We start from the raw sequence: 26126 nt of genomic DNA on the forward strand, positions 1-26126 counted from the left end.
AAGGCAATTAATCGGCACTACAAAGTCTGTAAACAGATGGAAGGTTAACACTTAGAGCACCTGCTTTAGGTATGGTTCAAGACTGGATTGTACATTTTGTAAACCAATCGGACACTGCTGTTCTCTTAGTTTATTCAGTTTCACATCTATTTATTTCTTTAAACATTCTGCAGCAAAAAGCTTGGAGTACATAAGCTGAAACAGATTTCAAATATTTTTTCTTTCTTTTTTCCTTTTATCATGATTATTTTCTTTTGGAGCTTTGCTTGGTTCAGACATGCTTTTTAATACCTAGTCGTAATGAAAAGATGTTTAGTTGCTCGGAAAAGAAGTAGACTGTTGTGATGAAATTGTACTGTCTTACATTGTTTGAAATTCATAATGCACTGAACTAGCAGGGTCTACTAAACAGGTGTGTTGTATCTTCATAATACCTACCCCAGTAAATTGATAGGGTAATTTTCATCAACAGAAAAAGTGAAGAATGAGTGTCTAAGTAGGGAAAAGATATTTTAGAAGCAAATCAGAAGCTTTAGATTTTCTTGATCTACCTCCTTTCATGCAGAGCAGACAGCTGAAACACCCTGATGCATTAATATCATTAACAATTAACAGTCTGTTTGGGGAGGGGGGGGGGGGGGGCACAGACGGATATATATACTAGAACCAAAAAGCGACCTCTACAAAATCTTCAATGGCTTAATAGTGGTACAAAAATGAGGAAAACACATGTTTACACATATTTCACAATATGTTCGATATCTTGTAGGTACTTTAATACTGCTTTATTTCCTCTCTGAGAACTTTCAAGGATGTTTCCTGTAGGGTTTACATTTTTAGCAGTTGTTTCCCTGCATTGTTCCTGATAACTGTGTGAAAGAAGTTCTGGAGGATCTACTAGCCACTGTGTTGTACTATACAAGATTTTGTTTTTATTAGATTCATGTGGATTCTTGACATAAATAAAAAGCAGCAACTGTCCACTATTACATATTCTACTTATTAAAAATGACAGGTTCATCTTCAGATGGTTGGTCACATTTGTATGCTGTCATTTACATAGTGCTAACCATATTATGATGGCAGTTTCTGAATGATGAAAATTTCTTTGGTTGTGGTGCTCTGTAGCAATGACTGAAACTGGAAAAAGTATTTTTTTTGTAACAGATCTAACACAAGTTGGAATAATATAGCCAACTTTGCAAGAGGACAAATGTTTTATTTTATGCTACGTACATAAAAAAAAACCTGTACTGATGTTTTCTGATTTGGCAAATTGTATAAATAATAGCACTGGGTTCTTTCAGTAAGAGTCCACATGCATTTTTTAACAGCCTCGCAAAGGATCAAGATTTTTGTTTCCCCTCACCCACACATCAGGTAGGTCCCTCTCACCCAGGGATCTGAATATCTACTCTTGCTTCCGCAACTTCCAAAACCTATTCCTCCTTCCTCACTGCTGAAGCAACTAACCATTCTGAAAGCTAGGAATACTTTTCTTTTAATTTTATTGAGTCTTCTCAGAAATATATATTGATTTTTTTTTAGATTAATGTCTAAGAAACAAAAATAACATACTGTACCAGATTGGTTTGGTAATAATAATTGATAATGTAGTCTCTGATGGAAACTAAGACATGGGATAAATAGTTAAGAAGTAGTATGGAAATGAAACAGAAAAAAATATGAATGCTTTATTAGCTTAACATAAAATCATTTGCCATCATTATAAATAAACAAAATTCACAAAAAAGTTATTTACATGAAATATAAACCAACGCATCATCACAATTAGGAACTCCTGTATCAAGTGTTAAAAAATAGTTACAAGCAGACAAAGAAACCCAAATCATACATTGATTTATATAAAACAGTTTTGTTTTTGAAAAATATAGATTGTTCTTCTAAATAAAACAAAAAGGCACCAACATCATTCTTAATGAGCTGGTTCACTTAACCTTTGGCGAGGCTTATGTGGTGTACTTGAAACGCTGGATGAAAGGCCACCTGTGAAACATAAATAAAGATTTATTACATGGAAAACTGGAGGTTAAAAACTATTTTTCCAACTTTAATCTGTCTTACATAAAAAAAAGAAAGCTTCAGTAATGCACTTTTATGATTCAGTGCTGAATAAAAACTTTTCAGTTACTCTTTCCCTCGAATTAAAGCACAATGAGGTTCAAAGTGTGGGTTCAACTTCAGTAGCTGTAAACAGTTTTTGGTCATTTATGTGTTTATTGTGAAAATATCTTTAATTTTCTACTCACATATAACGGAGATGCTGAATTGAGTTGCAGTTAGGCACAACAAAAACATAAAAAGTGTGGTTTCAGTTGCCTGAGACTGCAGTTGTGCGTGTGTATTTGACAAAGGCCTTAATGGCTGAAAGCTTTAACTCTGAGTAGTTAGTTGTACCAGTCTATCCTGGATTTTCTATTGTTTGTTTTATCTTTATTTTGCTGCATTTCTTCGCACCAATTTAAAACAGCTTTTAATGATATTTGAAATTTTCAGGTCAAACTTGCACATGCTGTGAATATTTACAGCTACATTGTTGTGCATCTTTATTCCCATGACATTTGAAGCAATATGAAGTAACATTATTCTAACATTAATGATGGGCAGTCAGAAATAGGATGTCACAGACATACAATACAACAGACTATTGCAAAGATTCCCTGTGATTATCAATTCAGAGGTCATTTGTTTCTGTCAGTTTCTTACAAACAAACATTTTGTGAATTGCTTTTAGTACTTACTTTGTTTGTTTTCGAGCTATCTGCAAAAAAAAAAAAAAAATGACTAATTAAAATCAATATTTCAGTAAGAATGCCATAAGGTGCTTTTAGGAGGCATACGTAAATTTTCACTTCTTTCGAAAGATATGGTTTCCTCTTTTTCATGTGTGTAAAATTTCCTAGATTTTCATTTATAACATTTACAATATGTTCCAAGGTGTACGTAATGTCAGGTATTGCTGGTTTATTAAAATGGTTCAGATGAAATACAAAAACACCCATATGCTCTCTGCAATAGTTGTGAAACCTTATGTAAATATTTTCAATAAGTGTACTCTCTCAGCTACAAATTCAAGTACCTTCAAACTACATTTTAAATTGCTTTGGGGAGAAAAAAGGGCTATGAATATTATAGTAACAGAAACAGGAATGACTGAAAACTAACGTCAGAATATGCCAGAACATAAGCAGCATCTCGTGATGATTCCACACAGCTCTAAATGCATTTCCATTAATAAATGGCTGACATGCGTATGGTATACAGGTCTGTGGATGGAAAAGAACGAGCTACAATGTGAGAGTATCAACAGTGCTTTCCAAACTAATTTTCCGTGCAAGTATGCGTGATACAGGCCGGAATCGAACAGTGCAAACTTCTGTAATGTAGGTTGACATTCTGTGAGATGTTGAAGGCACTCCACATACTAGTACACAATATACTGCACACATCCTTGGTGTCAGACATAATCAACGGCTACATCCTTTCATCTTCAGCACACGGTAGCACTAGCACTGGAGATTTTCCTCTATGCATGCAGTTTGCACAATGTTTTTTACAACAGACTGTCCTGCACCTCTCATTACTGGCCGAGGTTTTATACACTGACAAATCTTTGTTTACTCTTGAAGGCTATTTCAATATTCATAATTCACATGTTTGGGCTCATGTGAATCCACGAGGTACTTGACCTCGTGCTCATCAACAGCGATTAGGTGTTAATGTGTGGGACGGCATTCTCAGCGATAGGTTGACTGGACCATGTGTTCTTCCATTTGGAAGTGGTCGTAGGTATTGCATCTTTGTGGAACATGTGTTGCCAGAACTGCTGGAGGATGTACCTCTGAATGTCAGACAAAGGATGTACTTCCAGTGCAATTGGGTGCCAGCCCATTTCAGCAATGCTGTGAGGACTCATCTAAGAGCCACCTTTGCGAATCAATAGATCGGTCGAGGTGGTCATATGGCCCGACCACTCAGGTTACCCAACCTCACGTGTCTGGATTTCTTCCTCTGGGGACCTATGAAGCTGCTGTGTATGAAACTGTTGTGTAAACAAAAGAAGACCTCATCACTAGAACTGTTTTTGCTGTTGGTAACACAGTGGATATGCAAGGAATCTTTGCACAGACATGACAGTCAATGGTGTGAAGATGTACAGAGGACATACAGGCCAACGGCTGCATATTCAAGCAGTTCCTGTTAATTCTACTGTCGTAATTAGCATGCTAAACTATCTTCTGTGTAAAGCGTCTCTAGCACCATAAATTGCCATCAAGGACCAAATATACCATAGCTAAATATACCTGTTTTGATGGTCTCTACCAGATGTATTAATCTGAATTAACAGTTTTGGAACAACCTGTATACACTACAATGATTCAGGAAAGATTTTACAGCTGCATGCTGAAAAGTAATGCCTCTAAATTTTTATGTGAAAGCCCTCAAATCTTTTTTTTTTTTTATTTAAAAATAACTTTATTAACATTCTACATATTTACTCCTCATGTCTACAGACTTTTTCCTCAACAGTCACCCTGGAGACGAACCCAATTATCACAATGAGAGACCAATTTTCTGACACTATCCGTCACTGTAGAGTGTTTGACTTTGTTGACAGAGCCACAACCTCACTTCTACTTGCACTCCTTCATCACTATCAAAGTGAAGTCCTCAAAGGCATTCTTTATGTTTTCAAAATGGATGAAAATCAGATGGGACCAAGTCGGGAATGTAAAGAAGATAATCGATACCAGCGAACCCAAGGCATTGAATTGTTGCAGATGCGGCAGTGCTTCTGTGTGGTCTGGCATTGTCGCGTCATGTGGACAGACTCTTCGAATTCGCGCTTTCAGTTTTCTGAGGGTTCTGCAGGCCGAAGCTCCACACGTTGAACATCTCAGAAGACTGTGAGCACGACTGCCTGCTGGTGGCACGGTCTTGAACGTTTTTTTGCATCGGTGATCCTTTGTGGTAGAACTTCATTGATAATGTCTTGTTTTCTGGATCAAAATGATGAAACCCGCTTTCATCACATGTCACAATGTTGTTAAGGAACCCATCACACTCTCACTCAAAACGCAAAACAAATTGTTGACAGATGTCCAATCATCTCTGTTTCAGGTCAGGAGTGAGCATTTGAGGAACCACTGTGCACACTGTTTTTTGTATCATGGTTCAGCAATGTATAACTATAGACGTCAGCATTTGTCTGAAAATCTGCAAGGTGAGCCATGATACATATGTCATTTGCAGACTAATAATTATAGCTATCACAGATCATACATTTTTGCATTGGACAGCACCTCCAAGTACATGTGGCAAGAGCAAGCCTTCAATGCTTATTTTCCCCTGGGCAGCAGGTCAAGTGATGATGTATGGACACAAATTGGTTAGTCTAGACTGACAGGGATAGTGTGAGAGCTGCAGTTACAGCTATGCAGAAAAATCAGGTAAAAATGTGCTCCTGTATCTGTTATACAGAATTGTCTCTGTGAAGGATGGTGTGTTATTCGGATAGCCCTCTTCTGTAACTAAAAACATTGATTTAGCTGACAAGTGGTAGAACCCCAAAATATTACTCAGTATGTTTCACAAGACTGAAAGCAGTCAAAATATGCCATCCTGCCTAATAGTAAAATAGGCTAAATTGAGTTTCTGCACAGGCTTTATTACATGGCCATTAAAACCTTTGTCTCCATCAACATGAATCCCTAACGATTTTGTAAATGTCTATGGCTTTGTAGACCACCACCAAACCTAGATTTACATTTTGATTTAGTTTCTCAAATTATATTTAATATCTTTTACTTAATTTAATGTCAACCTGTTTGCACTGAATCAAGAGTGGACATATGTACGCAGCAATTGCTTTGGCACATTTATTATTACACCAGTATCATCTGCAAATAGCATGACAATGGCTACACTATCTGAGATATGAATGCCATTTATATAAACAAGGAATAATGTGGGACCTAGAACACTGTTTGTATTACTCCTACTTCAACTTTTTTTGCCGCTGATACTAAACTGGTTTTTTGATTGAGTCAGTTGACTTCAGTTCCACAATCTGTGTTCTGTTTTGTAGGTATGATTCAAACCACTTTTTTCATGTCACATGAATACTTAATGCTTCCAATTGTTCTGAAATGATGTTATGATTGACAGTATCAAGTGCCTTGGAGAGATCAAAATTTACTATTACTCCGCTATTGCTTTTTTTCTAGATTTTTTTTTATTACATGTTCAATGTAGCACATTTTATTGCTGTTTCTGTGTTTCTACCTGCCTGGAAGCCACGCTGATCTGGTTAGTAACTTACAGCCATTTACCTATTTAGTGATGTGATGCTTTATTAATTTTTCTAAAATTTTGGCGAATACTGGAAGCAGTGATATTGGCCGATGGTTTTCCATCTTATACTTGCCATTTTTTAGAATAATAGCTTCACTATCAAGATTTTCAGCCTTTCTGGAAACTCTCTTTCATTAAATGATAAGTTGGCTATGTATGCCAAGGAACTTGCAACCCGGAGAGCTGTCTTGATTATGACAGACACCGACACCTCATCTACTTACAATGGAACAGCATTACTTTACATTCACACTGTGCTGCTGACACCTGAACTGATTGATTAATTCATATGTAATGATTGTACAGAGAGAAATGTGAATAAACCACTGTAAAAGTATAGTTGGCTTAGGAACTGCACATTTATTTCATTGTTGTATAATTAAGAATATAAAACACATCAATTTGTAAAGTCAGAAGTCTTCCTTAGAATTTGAGGAATAATTACTATGAAAAACATAAAATTCTGCTGAGTAACTGAGGAAGCCATTAGGCCAGAGGAGAGCCAAGCTTTTGCCCTTGTCATTCTATTTTGTACACATGTTTTCTATGAAAGAAAATGCACAACAGGCACACCTGATGGACAGTGTCGAGACAAGGTTGACACGGGCGTCTTACCATTTTCTGTTTTCGTGAACACCTTTTATGTACGACAAAGTAAACTATGGACATAATTAACTGTAGAGAGAAGCCTGCCAGTAGTGTTATTACAGTGAGGTCATGTTTTGGTTCACTCTGCAAGGCTTTAAATATTTGTGCTAACATTGGTACAAACTATGGAGAGTCAATAATTAGCATTCCTCCATTAAAAAGTCATCTCATGCAAATCACAGTCATGGAAGCAAGACTTTTCCCGGCTAAAATATGGTGCTGCAAGAATTGTGCCACCTTACTTCAAGGATGTTTCTCAAACATTATGGAGACTCATCCATCTAATTAACAGGAGATGTGAAGAACTTGCAGAAGTATTTTTGCACCACATTCTCATCTTTACTGCTTCTGACAAGACAAGCTAATGACATTTTACTTCATTAGTCCTATACAGGAGAGCCAGACTGTGTTAGCATAGATGTAGACTGTGGATATTGTATCACAGACACAGTCTCTTTGACTGCTCAGAGATTTCACTAAACCCACCCAAAGATGTAAACAACCATGAACGAGCAATGCCTATTAAATGGAGGGGGTCCGGCAGCCGATCAGTTCCAGTCATTCTACCAGGAAGGAGGTACACAGCTCATACCATACGCGACTGGAACAGGAAAGGGAGGTAATGACAGTGGCACGTAAAGTGCCCTCCGCCACACACCGTTGGGTGGCTTGCGGAGTATAAATGTAGATGTAGATGTAGATGTTGTCTGTAGTTCAACCATCCCTAGACTGTCAATACCACAGATAAATCGCATCCGCATTTTTATTTTGTGTCAGGAAGGGCTCTCAATGAGGGAAGTGTCCAGGTGTCTCGGAGTGAACCAATGCGATGTTGTTTGGACATAGAGGAGATACAGAGAGACAGGAGCTGTCGATGACATTCCTCGCTCAAGGGCTACATTATGGCTTGCTCGGAGGAACCCTGACATGAATGCCACCATGTAGAATAATGCTTTTCGTGCAGCCACAGAACGTCGTGTTACAACTCAAACTGTGCACAATAGGCTGCACGAAGCACAACTTCACTCCCGACATCCATGGTGAGGTCCATCTTTGCAACCTCGACACCATGCAGCACGGTACAGATGGGCCCAACAACATGCCGAATGGACTGCTCAGGATTGGCAGCACGTTCTCTTCACCGATGATTGTCGCATCTCTCTTCAATCAGTCAGTCTACGGAGACATGTTTGACGGCAACCCGGCCAGGCTGAATGACTTAGACACACTGTCCAGCGAGTGCAGCAAGGTGGAGGTTCCCTGCTGTTTTGGGGTGGCATTATGTAGGGTCGACATATGCTGCTGGTGGTTATGGAAGGTGCCGTAACGGCTGTATGATACGTGAATGCCATCCTCCGACCAACAGCGCAACCATATAGGCAGCATATTGGCGAGGCATTCGTCTTCATAGATGACAATTTCCGCCCCAATCGTGTGCATCTTGTGAATGACTTCCTTCAGGATAACAACATCATTCAATTAGAGTGGCCAGCATGTTCTCCAGACATGAACCCTATCAAACATGCCTGGGATAGTTTGAAAAGGGCTGTTTATGGACGACGTGACCCACCAACAAATCTGAGGGATCTATGCCAAATCGCCGCTGGTGAGTGGCATAATCTGCACAAACAGTGCCTTGATGAACTTGTGGATAGTATGCCATGACGAATACAGGCATACACCAATGCAAGAGGACATGCTACTGGGAATTAGAGGTACCTGTGTTTACAGCAATCTGGACCACCATCTCTGAAGGTCTCGCTGTATGGTGGTACAACATGCAATGTGTGGTTTTCATGAGCAACAAAAAGGGTGGGAATGATGTTTATGTTGATCTCTATTCCAATTTTCTGTACAGGTTCTGGTACTCTTGGAAATATGAACCATGGAACTTGGCATTGGAGGGTAGGCTTACATTCCTCAGTGAATCAGATAACCGTACCGTAGGTGCAATAACAATGGGCAGGTATCTGTTGAGATGCCACACAAATGTGTGGTTCCTGAAGAGGGGCAGCAGCCTTTTCAGTAGTTGCAGGGGCAACAGTCTGGATGATTGACTCATCTGGCCTTGTAACACTAACCAAAACGACCATGCTATGCTGGTACTGCGAATGGCTGAAAGCAAGGGGAAACTACAGCTGTAATTTTTCTTGAGGGCATGCAGCTTTACTGTATGGTTAAATGATGATGGCGTCCTCTTTGGTAAAATATTCTGGAGGTAAAATAGTCTCCCATTTGGATCTCCGGGTGGGGACTACTCAGGAGGACATTGTTATCAGGAGAAAGAAAACTGGCGTTCTACGGAACGGAGCATGGAACATCAGATCCCTTAATTGGGCAGGTACACTACAAAATTTAAAAAGGGAAATGGATAGGTTAAAGTTAGATATAGTGGGAATTAGTGAAGTTCGGTGGCAGGAGGAACAAGACTTCTGGTCAGGTGAATACAGGGTTATAAATACAAAATCAAATAGGGGTAATGCTGGAGTAGGTTTCATAATGAATAAAACAATAGTAGGGTGGGTAAGCCACTACAAACAGCATAGTGAATGCATTACTGTGGCCAAGATAGACATGAAGCCCATGCCTACCACAGTAGTACAAGTTTAGGTGTATGATAGATACTGCCTACAGGAAAATTAAAGAGACCTTTGGAGAAAAGAGAACCACTTGTGTGAATATCAAGACCTCAGGTGGAAACCCAGTTCTAAGCAAGGGAAAGCAGAAAGGTGGAAGGAGTATATAGAGAGAGTATATAAGGGTGATGTACTTCAGTACAGTATTATGGAAATGGAAGAGAATGTAGATGAAGATGAAATGGGAGATACGTTACTTGGTTGGTTGGTTTGGGGAAGGAGACCAGACAGCGTGGTCATCGGTCTCATCGGATTAGGGAAGGATGGGGAAGGAAATCGGCCGTGCCCTTTCAGAGGAGCCATCCCGGCATTTGCCTGGAGTGATTTAGGGAAATCACGGAAAACCTAAATCAGGATGGCCGGACGCGGGATTGAACCGTCGTCCTTCCGATTGCGAGTCCAGTGTCTAACCACTGCGCCACCTCGCTCGGTGAGATACGTTACTGCGTGAAGATTTTGACAGAGCACTGAAAGACCTAAGCTGAAACAAGGCCCCGGGAGTAGACAACATTCCATTAGAACTACTGACAAAACTACCATCTGGTGAGCATGATGTATGAGACAGGCGAAATACCCTCAGACATCAAGAAGAATATAATAATTCCAATCCCAAAGAAAGCAGGTGTTGACAGATCTGAAAATTTGACAGATGTGAAAATTACTGAACTATCAGTTTAATAAGTCACAGCTGCAAAATACTGAAGCAAATTCTTTACAGACGAATGGAAAAACTGGTAGAAGCTGACCTCGGGGAAGATCATTTTGGATTCCGTAGAAATGTTGGAACACGTGAGGCAATACTAATCCTATGATTTATTTTATAATATAGATTAAGGAAAGGCAAACCTATGTTTCTAGCATTTGTAGATTTAGAGAAAGCTTTTGACAATGTTGACTGGAATACCCACTCTCAAATTCTGAAGGTGGCAGTGGTAAAATACGGGGAGCAAAAGGCTATTTACGTTTTGTACAGAAACCAGATGGCATGAAAGGGAAGTAGGGGTTGGGAAGGGAGTGAGACAGGGTTGTAGCCTATCCCTGGTGTTATTCAAATCTGTATATTGAGCAAGCAGTAAAGGAAACAAAAGAAAAATTTGGAGTAGGAATTAAAATCCATTGAGAAGAAATAAAAACTTTGAGGTCTGCTGATGACATTGTAATTCTGTCAGAGACAGCAACGGATCTGGAAGAGCAGCTGAACATAATGGACAGTGTCTTGAAAGGAGGATATAAGATGAACATCAACTAAAGCAAAACGAGGATAAAGGAATGTAGTTGAATCAAATCAGGTGATGCTGAGGGAATTAGGTTAGGAAATGACACACTTAAAGTAGTAGATTTGTTTTGCTATTTGGGGAGCAAAGTAACTGATGATTGTTGAAGTAGAGAGGCTATAAAATGTAGACTGGCAACGGCAAGGAAAGCATTTCTGAGAAAACAGAAATTTGTTAACATCAAGTATGGATTTAAGTGTCAGGATGTCGTTTCTGAAAGTATTTGTATGGAGTGTAGCTATGTATGGAAGTGAAACATGGATGATAAATAGTTCGGACAAGAAGAAAATAGAAGCTTTCAAAATGTGTGGTGCTGCAGAAGAATGCTGAAGATCAGATGGGTAGGTCATGTAACTAATGAGGAGGTACTGAATAGAATTGGGGAGAAAAGAAATTTGTGACACAACTTGACTAGAAGAAGGGATCGGTTGGTAGAACATGTTCTGAGGCATCAAGGGATCACCAATTCAGTACTGGAGGGCAGCATGGAGGGTAAAAATCGTAGAGGGAGACCAAGAGATGAATACTATAAGCAGATTCAGAAGGATGTAGGTTGCAGTAAGTACTGGGAGATGAAGAAGCTTGCACAGGATAGAGTAGCATAGAGAGCTGCATCAAACCAGTCTCTGGACTGAAGACAACAACAACAACAGTTGGCGATAGTAGCAACCTTTTTAATAAGCTTGTGAAACTAACTGGGGAGAAACTGGATAACCAAAGTCAGAAGACAGACAGCCAGATTGGGAAAAAATTGAAAAACAGTGAGAAATTATGCAAAAAATTAAATAGTTTCAATACAAAGGAGAGGCAGTGTCAAGCACTAAATTGTATCAGAAAAGGTCTAGATGATGACAAAGTTCAGGTAGAGAAAACTGTAGAGATAACTGAGGGGTTAGAAGGGCTTTAAATAATTTTAAAATGTATGTAAACACAGAGTGTAGTAAGTTTGAAGCTCATATTAGTTCTGCAGAAGCTAAAACTGAGAAGGTACAAAACAAACTGATGAATGAGACAGAGAGCAATGACAAGAACCTAAAATTCTTACATTCTACGATAAAAATTAAGAGTGACATTATAAATCCCAAATTGATTGAATCAAACAGAATATTTAATGATGCATTAATAATATTTCAAGTGTTACGGCAAAGTTAGATGAAATATAACCAGGAATTTTTGTAGTAACAACAGTAGTACTTGGACTGGTATAAACATGAAGAACTTTCCTGGAGAAAACAAACTCCACCCCAGGACTCTTTTTTACCAATGTAGGGATAATGTTACGAACAGTGTATGTCAGGCAACTTTAAAATTAAATTTTTAAAGAAATTTTTAAATAGGGAAGCACTGCCGTGGGCTAATCACAATATACATACAGATATGACTTCCACAAAATTCAAAAAAGTTTTTTTTTTGAGCAAATTTTGGTCTGAAATCAAACAAGCTATTATTAACTCACAATTCTTTAATGTCTTATGTTTCCAAGAAGGTAGCATCTGCAGGGAAGATTTTGTGAACAACAACTAAAACACCTGTATACTTAGATAAACTGTTAGATGAGGCAACACAAATAGATGCATCTTTGGCATTTGCCACATGCTGTGCAGTGGGGGTTAGTATAAGGGCCAGATGACTCTAGTGAACAATTTTTAAAATATGTTCATAAAAGTAGACATGGAGTGGGAAAGAAATAAGAGACAGAGGGATAGGCAAAGGGAACATGGATAGTATCAGAATGGGAGAGGGTGGGGGATGGCCCAATGATCATCAACAAGAGAGAGACAAAAGGAGAGAGATCAAGAACAATTATATATAACAGTAATAGGATGGATAACTATTGGAATGACAGATGCATAGATGATGACAGGAGAAATAATAGTTAGAGTGATAGACAAAGGGACGATGAAAGGGGTCGTGAGCAAAGAAGTAGGCAACGGGAATGTAATGATGGAAACAGATAACAGGAATTTTGGAAATAGAAGAAAGGGATTGGGAAAACTAAACCGCACCGCCTGTCGGTTTGGGGTGAGAGAAAATAGATATCAGAATCAGGCTAATAATTTTAGGAGAGAAGGGGAAATTTTCAGAGGGTGTTATACAGTAGAGATTACAGTAGTTCACACCAGGTAAATAGGATAGAGTGCTGCAGGAATTTTGGGGAGATGTATCAAAGGAAATGAAAGAGGTAGAAAATAGGAAGAAGAGGGCTGAAGTTGATCGTGAAGATGATACGTTGACAAACTTATTTGCTTGTAACTACAACAGAGTTTTGATTAGCAAAATTAGTGATGATAATTGTTATGAGTTAGGTCTTGATAGGTTATTGAGTGATGGAGATACAGAGGGCAGTGGTGAGGTTGAATGTGTTGAGACAGAGGGGTGAGAAAATATCTAAATCTCATGGCAAGTTAAAAAAGAGAGTAAGAGAGAGAGGGAGATATACTGGGGATAGGCAAAATAATGTGAACAATGGTAGTAATGGGATGGTTGTGTTTGGCGGTCAACAACACAGGTAAGGCACGTGTTGTGCGGGACTGTGTGTGTTCAGTATGGACTAGGCATCAGTGCAGGTTGTTTATGAGTAGTGCACACTTCATATTTGCATTCAGAGGCCACAGTTGACTTTCAATAAAAGACCTAACAGAGTTCCAAAGAGGGCAGTTTGTGGTGGCCTGATTAGCTGGAGTATCAGTAACCAGGACAGCCAACTTACTGAATGTTTCAAGAGCAACTGTTTCAAGAGTCATGACAGCCTACACAAAACATGGAAAGACATCATAGTGCAAATGTAATAGTAAGAGCAAATCAAAACTGAATGACAGAGATCATTGTATGCTAATAAAAATTGTGTCAAAACAACACAAAACTATGGCGGCTAAAATGACTGCAGAGCTCAATAACCATCTCTGAGACACAGTATCTATTGACAATGTTCGCCAAGAACTCCGTAAAGTGAATGCTCATGAATGAGCTGCTATACCAAAACCATTAGTGACGACTTCCAATGTAAAGAAGTGTAAAACATCCTGGATGGCTGATCAGTGGAAACATGGCATGTGGTTCAACGAGTCAACGTTTTCGTTATTTTCAACATCAGGCTGGGTTTACATATGGAGAATGCCAAAAGAAGCCTACAATCCTGACTGACTGATTCCAACAGTTAAGCATACAGGTGGAAGTGTCATGGTTTGGGCAGTCATTTCATGGTATTCTGTTGGTTCTATCATTACTCTCAAAGGCTGTGTTACAGCCAACAATTATGCGAATATTTTAGGTGATCAGGTGCACCCTGTGATTCAAATGTTGTTCCCCAACAATGATGTCATATTTAGAATGATAATGCACCCTTCACACAGCCAGGACATTACAATCATGGTATGAGGAGCATGCAACTGAACTGCAGCGCCTTCCCCAGACTTGAACATTATTGAACCCTTACAGGCATTATTAGAGCACAGACTCCAGAGTAGATTTTTGTCTCCCTCATCACTGCTGGAGTTAGAAGAGGTTCTGACTGAAGATGGCATAACATTCTACTGGAGAGTATACCACCATTATTGCCAATATTCCAAGAGAAATCACAGCTGTACTATGGGCAAAAGGGGATCCAACCCCTTATTAATAAAATGTTTCCAAGTAAGTACAGTGTTCACATTATTTTGCCTAACCCCTGTACAATATGTGCATATTGTAAACCCCTTCCCTTGAAAATTTCTCTCCTTCATATCTCCTCTGGGTTGCCACAGATGACAGTCACTAATCTCATTCATACTACAATTGCAGTACGCGTGAGGTGCCTATTTGCTTCCACTGCCTTCAGTGGAATGCATAAGTTCTAATTAATGTCCACCAACCTGCACTCTTCTGTAGCCGTTGTCACCTGCGCAGAAAATGGCATGTACGCCATGAATCTGTTTTTTTTTGAGGTTATATATAATAAACTCTATACAAGGCACTGATATTTTATAAATAATTAAATTTCAAATTAGTTTATGTACACAGGATGCCACTTGCCTTTTATAAACAGAATACGTGAAACTGCACGATTATATTCCACTTTATGAATCACAAATAATATCCAATCTTCATACTTTCTTAAAAACAAAACAATGAACTGCATATCTGCGTAACTGCTATCAAATTGTTCTCAATTACATGTCCATATAACCACACGCTGCTAATAAAGTCCAAACCTGACGGCAGACAACACATCTCTCCTCCGAGACTGCCAGTCCAGCTCTGATCTTGCAGACAAACCGCTTCGCCCACCATCTAAGTTAGGCCTGATCCGAAGAGCTCCGTAATGCTTTGTCCGCCTTTTCATTTACCAACTGTTCACTATTTTGCTGACAATTAACAACTGTGAAATAATTGAACGATAGCATGCTATTGAGAGATGCTTTAACAATAAATACGTGTAAATAAGCTACTTCGTTTCTCTAACATTAATAACAGAAGATTATCATTTTGCCATGCAATTTCCAAACACAGCAGCCAATCTCAAAGGAGGACCACAATTCAGCTTATCTTTCTCACAATACCCTTACCAAACAAACCATCTGTCATCAGTACCTCACACCACGTTATGTCGTCTTCCCATTGCTGCCTTCACAACTGCTCTAAGTAGAGCTTCTTGAAGCTGAATATGATGGCTGTAAAGCCAGAAATATTACAATCTGCATCTACATACATACTCTGCAAGCCACCGTACAGTGTGCGGCAAAGGGTACCCTATACCACACCTAGCCATTTCCTTTCCTGTTCCACTAACAGATAGAGCGAGGGAAAAACTACTGTCTATGTACCTCCAAATGATCCCTAATTTTTCATATCTTATCTTCGTGGTCCCTACATGAAATATACATTGGTGGCAGTACAATCGTTCTGCAGTCAGTCTCATATGCTGGTTCTTTAAACTTTCTCAGTAGTGTTCCTTGAAATGAATGTCTTCTTCCCTGCTGGGATTCCCACTTGAGCTCCCGAAGCTTATCTATAGCACTTGCATGCTTATCGAACCTACTGGTAATAGACCTAGTAGCTCGCCTCTGAATTGTTTCTAAGTCTTCTTTCAATCTGGCCTGGTGTAGATCCCAAACATTCCAGCTGTACTCAAGAACAGGTCGCACTAGTGTCTTACACACAGTCTCCTTTACAGATGAACCACACTTTCCTAAAATTCTTTCAATAGACCAAAGTCAACCAATCACCTTCCCTATCACAATCCTCGCAAGCTCATTCCATTTCGTATTGCTTCGGAACATTAAGCACAAATACTTAAACAATATGATTGTGTCACAAAGGACACTACTAATGCTGTAGCCCAATTATGGGTTTGCTACCATTCATCATATCAACTACAAATTTTGTCTAGGTCATCTTGTATCAATGTACCATCACTTATCTTCGACACCTTCCTGTACACCACAGTATCATCAGTGAACATCCTCAGATTGCTGCCCACCCTGTCTGCCAGATCATGTATGCATATAGAAAATAGCAACAGTCCTATTACACTTGTGCGTCCTCTTCTGAACCGGAAGTGCACCAGCCTTTGCTTTTTGAGCATTTTCCAAATTTCATTATTACACCAGAGCACAATTTACAATCTGGACAGGACCGTTAGTAAGTATAAGTATAAGTATAATAATAATAATAATAATAATAATAATAATAATAATAATAATAATAATAATAATAATAATAATAATAATAATAATAATATTATTATTATTATTATTATTATTATTATTATTATTATTATTATTATTATTATTATTATTATTATTATTATTATTATTATTATGTTCTTTCCTTTCTCAGACCTTAGGTCTGGTTAAAATTGGAAAGTGACACGGACCTTCATCAAGCGTGACTTCCTTTTAACTGTACGGTACATGTTACATTGCATTTAGGAACTTTCGGGTAATTGAACAAGTGTCAATAATTACGGATTTCTGTAGTTGTATATATAAGTTTGGATGTAGCCGTATTGCATTGATGTACTGGTGGATATTGTGTGGTATGACTCCTGTAGTTGATAGTATAATTGGTATAATGGCAACTTTATCCTGATGCCACATGTCCTTGACTTCCTCAGCCAGTTGGATGTATTTTTCAATTTTTTCTCCTGTTTCCTTTTGTATATTTGTTGTATTGGGTATGGATATTTCGATTAGTTGTGTTAATTTCTTCTTTCTATTGGTGAGTATGATGTCAGGTTTGTTATGTGGTGTTGTTTTATCTGTTATAATGGTTCTGTTCCAGTATAATTTGTATTCATCGTTCTCCAGTACATTTTGTGGTGCATACTTGTATGTGGGAACATGTTGTTTTATAAGTTTATGTTGTAAGGCAAGCTGTTGATGTATTATTTTTGCTACATTGTCATGTCTTCTGGGGTATTCTGTATTTGCTAGTATTGTACATCCACTTGTGATGTGATTTACTGTTTCTATTTGTTGTTTGCAAAGTCTGCATTTATCTGTTGTGGTATTGGGATCTTTAATAATATGCTTGCTGTAGTATCTGGTGTTTATTGTTTGATCCTGTATTGCAATCATGAATCCTTCTGTCTCACTGTATATATTGCCTTTTCTTAGCCATGTGTTGGATGCATCTTGATCAATGTGTGGCTGTGTTAGATGATACGGGTGCTTGCCATGTAGTGTTTTCTTTTTCCAATTTACTTTCTTCGTATCTGTTGATGTTATGTGATCTAAAGGGTTGTAGAAGTGGTTATGAAATTGCAGTGGTGTAGCCGATGTATTTATATGAGTGATTGCTTTGTGTATTTTGCTAGTTTCTGCTCATTCTATAAAGAATTTTCTTAAATTGTCTACCTGTCCATAATGTAGGTTTTTTATGTCAATAAATCTCCTTCCTTTCTGCTTAATGTGAATCTTTCAGTTGCTGAATGTATGTGATGTATTCTATATTTGTGGCATTGTGATCGTGTAAGTGTATTGAGTGCTTCTAGGTCTGTGTTACTCCATTTCACTACTCCAAATGAGTAGGTCAATATTGGTATGGCATAAGTATTTATAGCTTTTGTCTTGTTTCTTGCTGTCAATTCTGTTTTCAGTATTTTTGTTAGTCTTTGTCTATATTTTTCTTTTAGTTCTTCTTTAATATTTGTATTATCTATTCCTATTTTTTGTCTGTATCCTAGATATTTATAGGCATCTGTTTTTTCCATCGCTTCTATGCAGTCGCTGTGGTTATCCAATATGTAATCTTCTTGTTTAGTGTGTTTTCCCTTGACTATGCTATTTTTCTTACATTTGTCTGTTCCAAAAGCCATATTTATATCATTGCTGAATACTTCCATTATCTTTAGTAATTGGTTGAGTTGTTGATTTGTTGCTGCCAGTAGTTTTAGATCATCCATGTATAGCAAATGTGTGATTTTGTGTGGGTATGTTCCAGTAATATTGTATCCATAATTTGTATTATTTAGCATGTTGGATAGTGGGTTCAGAGCAAGGCAGAACCAGAAAGGACTTAATCTGTATTGGCTGTGATGTGATATTTGAATTTGTCTGGATATTAAGTGTGGTTTTCCAATTTTTCATTACTATGTTTAGGAACTGTATCAATTTAGGATCTACTTTGTATATTTCCAATATTTGTAGTAACCATGAGTGGGGTACACTACCAAAAGCTTTTTGCTAATCGATGTATGCATAGTGTAGTGACCTTTGTTTAGTTTTAGCTTGATATGACACCTCTGCATCTATTATCAGTTGCTCTTTACATCCTCGTGCTCCTTTGCAACAGCCTTTTTGTTCTTCATTTATAATTTTGTTCTGTGTTGTATGTGTCATTAATTTCTGTGTAATGACTGAAGTTAATATTTTGTATATTGTTGGTAGGCATGTTATGGGGCGATATTTAGCTGGGTTTGCTGTGTCTGCTTGATCTTTAGGTTTCAGATAAGTTATTCCATGTGTAAGTGTATCAGGGAATGTGTATGGGTCTGCAATGTAACTGTCAAATAATTTAGTTAGCTGTGAATGTGTAGAGGTGAATTTCTTTAGCCAGAAATTTGCTATTTTATCTTTTCCAGGGGCTTTCCAATTGTGAGTAGAATTAATTGCTTGGGTGACTTCATGTTGCAAAATTATCGCTTCAGGCATTTGTGGTATCATCTTGTACATATCTGTTTCTGCTTGTATCCACCGTGCATGCCTGTTATGTTGTACCGGGTTTGACCATATGTTGCTCCAGAAGTGTTCCATGTCTGTTATGTTTGGTGGATTGTCTATTTTAATGTGTGTGTTATCTATTGTCTGGTAAAATTTCTTTTGGTTTGTGTTGAATGTTTGGTTTTGTTTCCTTCTATTTTCACTTTTTTTTGTATCTTCTAAGTCGTTTGGCCAATGCGTGTAATTTCTGCTTCTTTTCATCTAATTGCTCTATCACTTCTTGTTGTGAGATTTTACCTAACCTTTTTCGTTTTTTTTTCTGACATTTCATTTCTTATAAATTGTGTTAGCTGTCCGATGTCTTTTCTCAGCTTTTCTATTCTGATCTGTAGCCTGTGTTGCCATGCTGGTTTTGTGGGTTTCTTCTGTGTGTTGGTTGGTTCTGATCTCTGCCTAGTGTGTATATTTAGTGTAGTGAGTGCTCCTATATAAACCGGTAGTTGTAACTCTTCCATAGTTGTGTTTTCATTTATTTTATTGTGTATGATTGTGTTGATAGTTTTTATTGTTGTTTTGACTTGTGGGTTATTTGGCAGTCTATGCAAGAATGGTCTAATGTCTGTATTTATGTCTTTGTATTCTATATATGTCAGCTGAAATTTTTCTTCTATATCTAACATGTGTGTCACTTCGTGTTCTATTTGTGCTTGTTCTGGTGGCTGTCTTAAGATTTCGTTTTCCTCTGACTGTTTAATTGATGTGTGTTGTTCTTTGTTTGTTTGCTTTGGGATGTTTGAGTCCATTACTGTATTTTCTTCTTCTTCTGATTGCACATTATTTTGTTCCAGTATTTGTTGTACTTGTTGTTTGATGTTTTCTAATTCTGACTGGGGTATCCTGTTATTTTTGATTATTACACGGGCCTGATCAGCTAGTCGTTGTTCTGTTAAAAATTTTAATTCTGGGTATCTGGTAAAAAATGCTGTGTATACTTGTGATCTGTATCCAGTTGTGTTGGTTCCTTGCTTGGTAATAACAGAACATGAGGTGTCGATTAACTTCATCTGACCATCTCATCCTCTGTCTTTGTTTTCCTTCTAGGGTGGTTGCAGGAAGCATATCCTGCAAAACATCTCTATTTGGATTTAAATCATTTTCTAGTTGGCTAGCAGTGTCGTTACCATTGTGGGCGGGCATAGGGTTCAAGCGTCGTCCCCGACCATGACGGCACTTGTCCGAGGCTTCTTTAGTTCTGTCCTGAACCAACTAATCACACTAAAAGGGGGGTTAGCCCTATTAGTGGTTTGTTCTTTTCGTCACCTTTTACGACTGGCAGAACATACCGGAGGCCTATTCTTTTCTTTTATTATTATTATTATTATTATTAAGGTAACAATGCTGTTGTTGATGTTTCTGATGTTGATGTTGTGCTTTGAAAAGAATCAGATGGGATGATTTATGTTGAGATTATAGAGAAAATATTGATGAAAGATTATGACAGAAGCAAAATTGTAGGTCTTGATGATAATTTAGTGAACAATATGGAAGTACACAATGATCTGCTTATATCAGTTAATATCAGTGAAATGGCGTCCACTTGTCCTGATGCCAGCAAGTGAAGTGAGCAGATTAGTGATGAGATACTGAAGGTTACTTGTGATTATTTTGATGTTGTTGATAGTGATAATGGTAATGAAATGCCTGTTTGGAAGGGAATTTGCCATGAGATGTATCAAAAATGGGGTGGTGATGAATTCTGAGCCTAATGAAGAGCCAATAGATTGCAAAGTTATGTTGGAAAGCTTACAGACTCTGGAAAGTGGAAGATCAGTAGAGAAATAGAGAGGTTTGGGTTTCAGAGAGAAAGAAGAGGATTTGTCATATGAAGATGGAAACGTTAATTATTGTGATGTACAGGGGAGTTCACGTATTTGTGTTCAAAATGATAATTGGGGGGGGGGGGGGGGGGGGGGGAGGGGGATGCTAAAAGTGCCACTGGAAAAAGTAGTTAAGTGATTACCAGAAAAGTTCTGTTATTTTTCTCAAGATAAATGATGTTTCTTTTGTGCAAAGATGTTTAGTGAATGAGACTCTGAATGAAGGTTTAATACTGGGAATGAATTGGATGTCATGGCTAAAGTTGGTTTTAAACAGGATGAGGTGACATTGTCATTTACTGATCCTAAGAGAGGAATTTCTGGCGAGTCAGACATTACGATGATAAATAACAGTAATAGCAATGAACTCAGGGAAAGGAGGGTGTGGGGTGGGGGTGTCTTTAGAGGAATTTGATGATAGAGGATACCATAAGGAAGATGAAGAATTTTGTGACTGGGAAATAACTAATGATTCTTACACTGAACTTGTAGCAAAAAAATAGGGAATGCTGAAGCTTTGAATACAAAGGATAAAGATGAACTAGAAATATTTTTTTTATGGGAATATAATGATATTTTTGATGAGAGACCAGTAAAGTGAAGAAGCATCGATGTAAACTAAAGCTGAAACCTCATGAACCGTGTTTCATGAAGCCTTATGTAGAAACCACATGTACGAGAAAGGTTGCTGATAGGGAGTTAACGGAAAATGCGAAAGTGGAGGGTAGTGGATAGAAGTTTTAGATAATATGATAACTCATTTGTGGTAGTTTCTAAATGAGATGGCGGGATTAGGCTAGTTCTGGACTTGATGCATTGGAACAAGTGCTACGAGCGGCATGGGGGGAACAGAGGGGGGGAGGGGGGGGGGGGGGGGAGATCGCCCAGAAAACGTGGATGAGTTACTGAACAAATTTGAGAATGTAAAATACATGACTAGTCTTGACTTTCATCATACTGAATTAGACTCTAGAAAGTATACTGCATTTTTGTATTATGGCAAATGTTTCCAGTATTGTGCAATTCCATTTTGGTTGAATGTTTCTGTAGTTGATTTTACTATGGGTTGGATTTTGGTTTGGAAAAGTAATTGTTACCCAAATTAACTATTAATGTAGATGACATTCTATTATCTATTATCTATTATACCCCGAGTCACATAGGATGGCACTTCCGTGCATTGAGGTGGAGTGATAGGGAAATGTGGAAGGGATGAGGTTTGTGCATGTGTGGCAGAAGAGAGTGGGCAAACAAAGTCTGCGTTGCTGAACTATGTTGCTGCGGGCAACAATCTTACTTCACATGTTGAGGTTGTGTCCATTGTTCCATGGCAATCGTCTGAGTGACGTCAGAAGGCAAGAACAACTGATGCCGCTTAGAGTGCAATTTTTCTCAAAACGACACGCGCCTACTGACAAGATCATTGAAAAAGGTTGCACTAATTGGCATTTATTGTGATTTGGCCAATATTATAAATAAAAAATATAATACATAACAAAATAAACTTCACAGGCAAACAAAAATCATTAGATTTGTTTGGCAACTGTTTCTAATCTGTACAATTTTTTTAAAACGTGTATAATGCACCTATGAGAGTGTGTTTCACTGCAGTTCAATGTAAATCACTATGCATTAAAAAAGAATTACTGATGGCAAAGACCAGTGCAAAAGACTATCATATAAATTGACAGTATATTATCATATTTCTCACTGTCAATACACATTATGAGTGTAAACTAATTCATTCGATAATATAGTGGGAGAACGCATTTATGATCCATTGAACGAGCTAACAATTAACCATTTTCTGTGAATAGCTCAATGGAATGCTGACCGATAATGTCGAAAACCACCGATATCTCGACAGGTAACCCTCGCTTTCATTTTATGGCATTTTCCAGTCCATGTCTTGAAAATGAAAGGGGTTTACATGTCAAAATATTGGAGTTTTTGGTGAATAGCCAAGAAAGGTCATTATTTTACTTTGTAATACCATCTGCTATCCAAGTACATGTCACCCCCCTGTCAAAGTCTTATTTCTGAAACTTTTCAGCGTGCTGCACACAGTGTGCCCAGGCTGAAGGAGACACTGTCTATTGCTTCATGTGCAACATTTCAGTGTCTGTTTTCTTGAAAGTTTTGTTTTTTTCCCTCACATAGCTTGTAACCTGTGTGCAATTTAATTCTACTGGATTATGCTGATAGCGATATGTGGGTAAACGCAAAACTGTGTGACCACTTCTCATGCGAGAAAGTAAAATTTGTACATTCTGTCACATGACTTTTATAAATTAAAGAGCTGCTGGAGTTCAGCACTAGTCTGTCTTATATTGTCCATAATATTTTTATTTTTCAGCAAGAGCACAATATTCCCTCTTTCCTGGTGCTCATATTTGGTCATTTCTCTGTAACAGCTGAATGATAACTGGCATGGTAATTACAATGACTGACTTGGAAGCAAGGTATGGCAAGAATTGTCGAGTGAACCACTACTTAACAGTGACAGCGGTTATTTCCAAATGGTAGTCAGTATAGTCACTACTGTTTTTCTTACACGAAAATACAAGTTTACTGTCAGGAATAAAATCAGAAGAAGACCCAGTATGCAGAACAAGTACCTGAGAAACTTTTCCTATGGGAACTTTAAAACTGCCAGTACCATCACTCATTTTCCAGCAGGTATTTGTGGAATGATTTTGATTCACCCACACGTCATCAATATAATATACTATAGAACTACCTCCTCCTCTTGTATCATGCATCTTCATAAGGGATGTGGTTTGTGCTGCTGCTATATCACTTCTTTCAATTAAAAACTCTCTTCTTAATATATTTGAAACCAATGTTTTTTAAAATTCTTTGCACTGATGAAGCACTATCTTTGAAACCACTTTGTTTAGGCATAACTGCAACAAGCTTTTGTAGTGCTGAGTATTCCCTTCTTATATACATTTCAAAAATGGAGCACTTTAAAATATCATCATCTAAATCATCTATTTGTATTAAAGGTTTCTTGCGATTTCAATGCTTTTCAGGCAACACAAAAACAAATTTTACTGAGGTTTCTACAGCTCCAACACTTATTTGCTACTATCTATACAGTTCTCTTGCCGACATGTGCTTCTGCAGTTTGTTCTCGAGTCTTCAAAATGTCAAAAATCGAAGTATCGCTTTCAGATTCACAGTTGAAAAAGTTATAAATGCAGTACATAAATCTCCTCAACTGCTTGTGAAGCATCGATATCTTCTTCTACACGATTCCTTTGCAATTCACCATTAAGTGTCTGGCAGAGTGTTCATTGAACCAGCTTCAAGCTATTTCTCTATTGTTCCACTCTTGAACAGTGAGTGGGGAACACTTTACCCCTTCCGTGCAAGCTCTAATTTCTCCTATTTTACTGTGATGATCATTCCTCCCTATGTAGGTGGGTCCCAACAAAGTATTTCCACACTCTGAGGGGAAACTTGGCGACTGTAATTTCAGGAGAAGATCCTGCCACAAAGAAAAACACTTTTTTTCTATGATTGCCAGCCCAATTCATGTATCATATGAATGGCAGTCTCTTCCCTATTTCATGATAATACAAAACCAGCTACCCTTCTTTGAACCTTTTTGATCAATCCTATCAGTTTTGGATCCCACACTGGCAGCAATAATCCAGAAGAGGGTGGAAAAGTGTGGTGTAAGTAGTCTCTTTAATAGACCTCTTGCATTTTCTAAGTGTTCCACAAATAAATTGCAGTCCGTGGTTTGCTTCTCACAAAGTGTTACCCAAGTGATCATTGCAATTTAAGTCATTTGTCATTGTAATCCTTAAGTATTTAGTTGAATTTACAGCCTTTAGGTTTGAGTGTTTTATCCTTTAAACTGAAATTTAGTGTATTCCTTGCAGTACTCATTGGTTCTTTTCATTCTTTAGAGTCTGCCACTTTTCTCACCATGCAGACATCTTGTCTAAGTCTTTTTGTAATTTCTTTTAATCATCTGATGACTTTATAAGATCGTAAATCACAGCGTCATCTGCAGACAGTCTAAGAGGGCTGCTCAGATTGTCTCCAAGATCATTTATTAGATCTGGAACAGAGGAGCGCCTATAACACTTCCTTGCAAGCGCCAGATATCACTTCTGTTTTACTCGATGATTTTCCATCAATTACTACATACTATGACCTTCCTCACAGGAAATCATGAATCCAGTTGCACAACTAAAACAATACTCCATCGGCACGAAATTTAATTAAAGTTGCTTGTGACGAACTTCACGTTTATTGCGTCACCTGATATATTCATTTGGAAATCACACTAAATGTTTACAGACACAATTTCACAGCTATACTGCTACAAGAAAGTAACATCGACTTCTAAATGATTAATTCAGTCGCTCTGTGAAAGAAACTGCACTGTCATGAAATACGGCAACAGTACAGCATGAAGGAGAGATATTCTCACGGTCTAGTTTGTAACTCGCAGCTAGCCACTTGGAAAGAGAATGAATCTTACTGGCTGCTAGAAGTTAATGTTGGGGGATGCACAGAACAGCTGAAAATAGGGCCACCGTCCTACACACCTGGAATGATCATACAAGAACTTAAAGGAAAATTGGGGAGAAACTGAGACAGGGAATAACAGAGAAGGGAATTTTGCCTGACAATGAGAAAATTTGAGCCACTGCAAAATTTCCTAAGCCTAAGTGTAAGGGGGAGCCAAAATCATTCTTCAGTCTTGTAGGATTCTACAGAAAGTACATCATAACTCAAGATTCAAATGCGCCTTGCTTAAACAATCTGTTGAAAAAGAATAATATGTAGGAATAGAGAGGGGGAATGCCAATTGCCTTTGATAAGATAAAGAACAACTTGGTAAGAATGAAATTCTACAGAAACCAGATCTTTCTTTGGCATTCTGTTTAATGATGATAGCAGTGATTCAGGCTTGGGTGCCCACTTGTTTCAGGAAAAGGTAGAAAATGGGGTTACAGGTCATCATTCAGTTGCATTCACAAGCAGAACATTACAGAAACATGAGAAGAATTACATCATCACAGAAAAGGATAGTAATAGAATGGGGGTTTAAGAAATTCAGGAATTATTTACTTTCTCATAAAGTTACAGTTTTTCAGATCATAAAGCCATAAGTTATATTCAAGAATGTAAGCTGTATTATCAGAATACCTC

General features: G+C 38.0%; 1 protein-coding gene across 1 annotated transcript in view; it reads right to left on the reverse strand.

Moving 5' to 3' along the window:
- Positions 1 to 1681: 1681 nt before the first annotated feature.
- Positions 1682 to 26126, reverse strand: part of LOC124606989 (charged multivesicular body protein 7) — a 223538-nt gene continuing 199093 nt past the window's right edge. The window contains exon 7 of the mRNA XM_047139132.1: positions 1682 to 2007. Coding sequence (XP_046995088.1) covers positions 1937 to 2007 — 71 coding nt within the window. The 3' untranslated portion in view covers positions 1682 to 1936. The remainder of the gene's footprint in view (positions 2008 to 26126) is intronic.

Source organism: Schistocerca americana, chromosome 1 (assembly GCF_021461395.2).
Source record: "Schistocerca americana isolate TAMUIC-IGC-003095 chromosome 1, iqSchAmer2.1, whole genome shotgun sequence".
Classification (NCBI taxonomy): domain Eukaryota; kingdom Metazoa; phylum Arthropoda; class Insecta; order Orthoptera; family Acrididae; genus Schistocerca; species Schistocerca americana.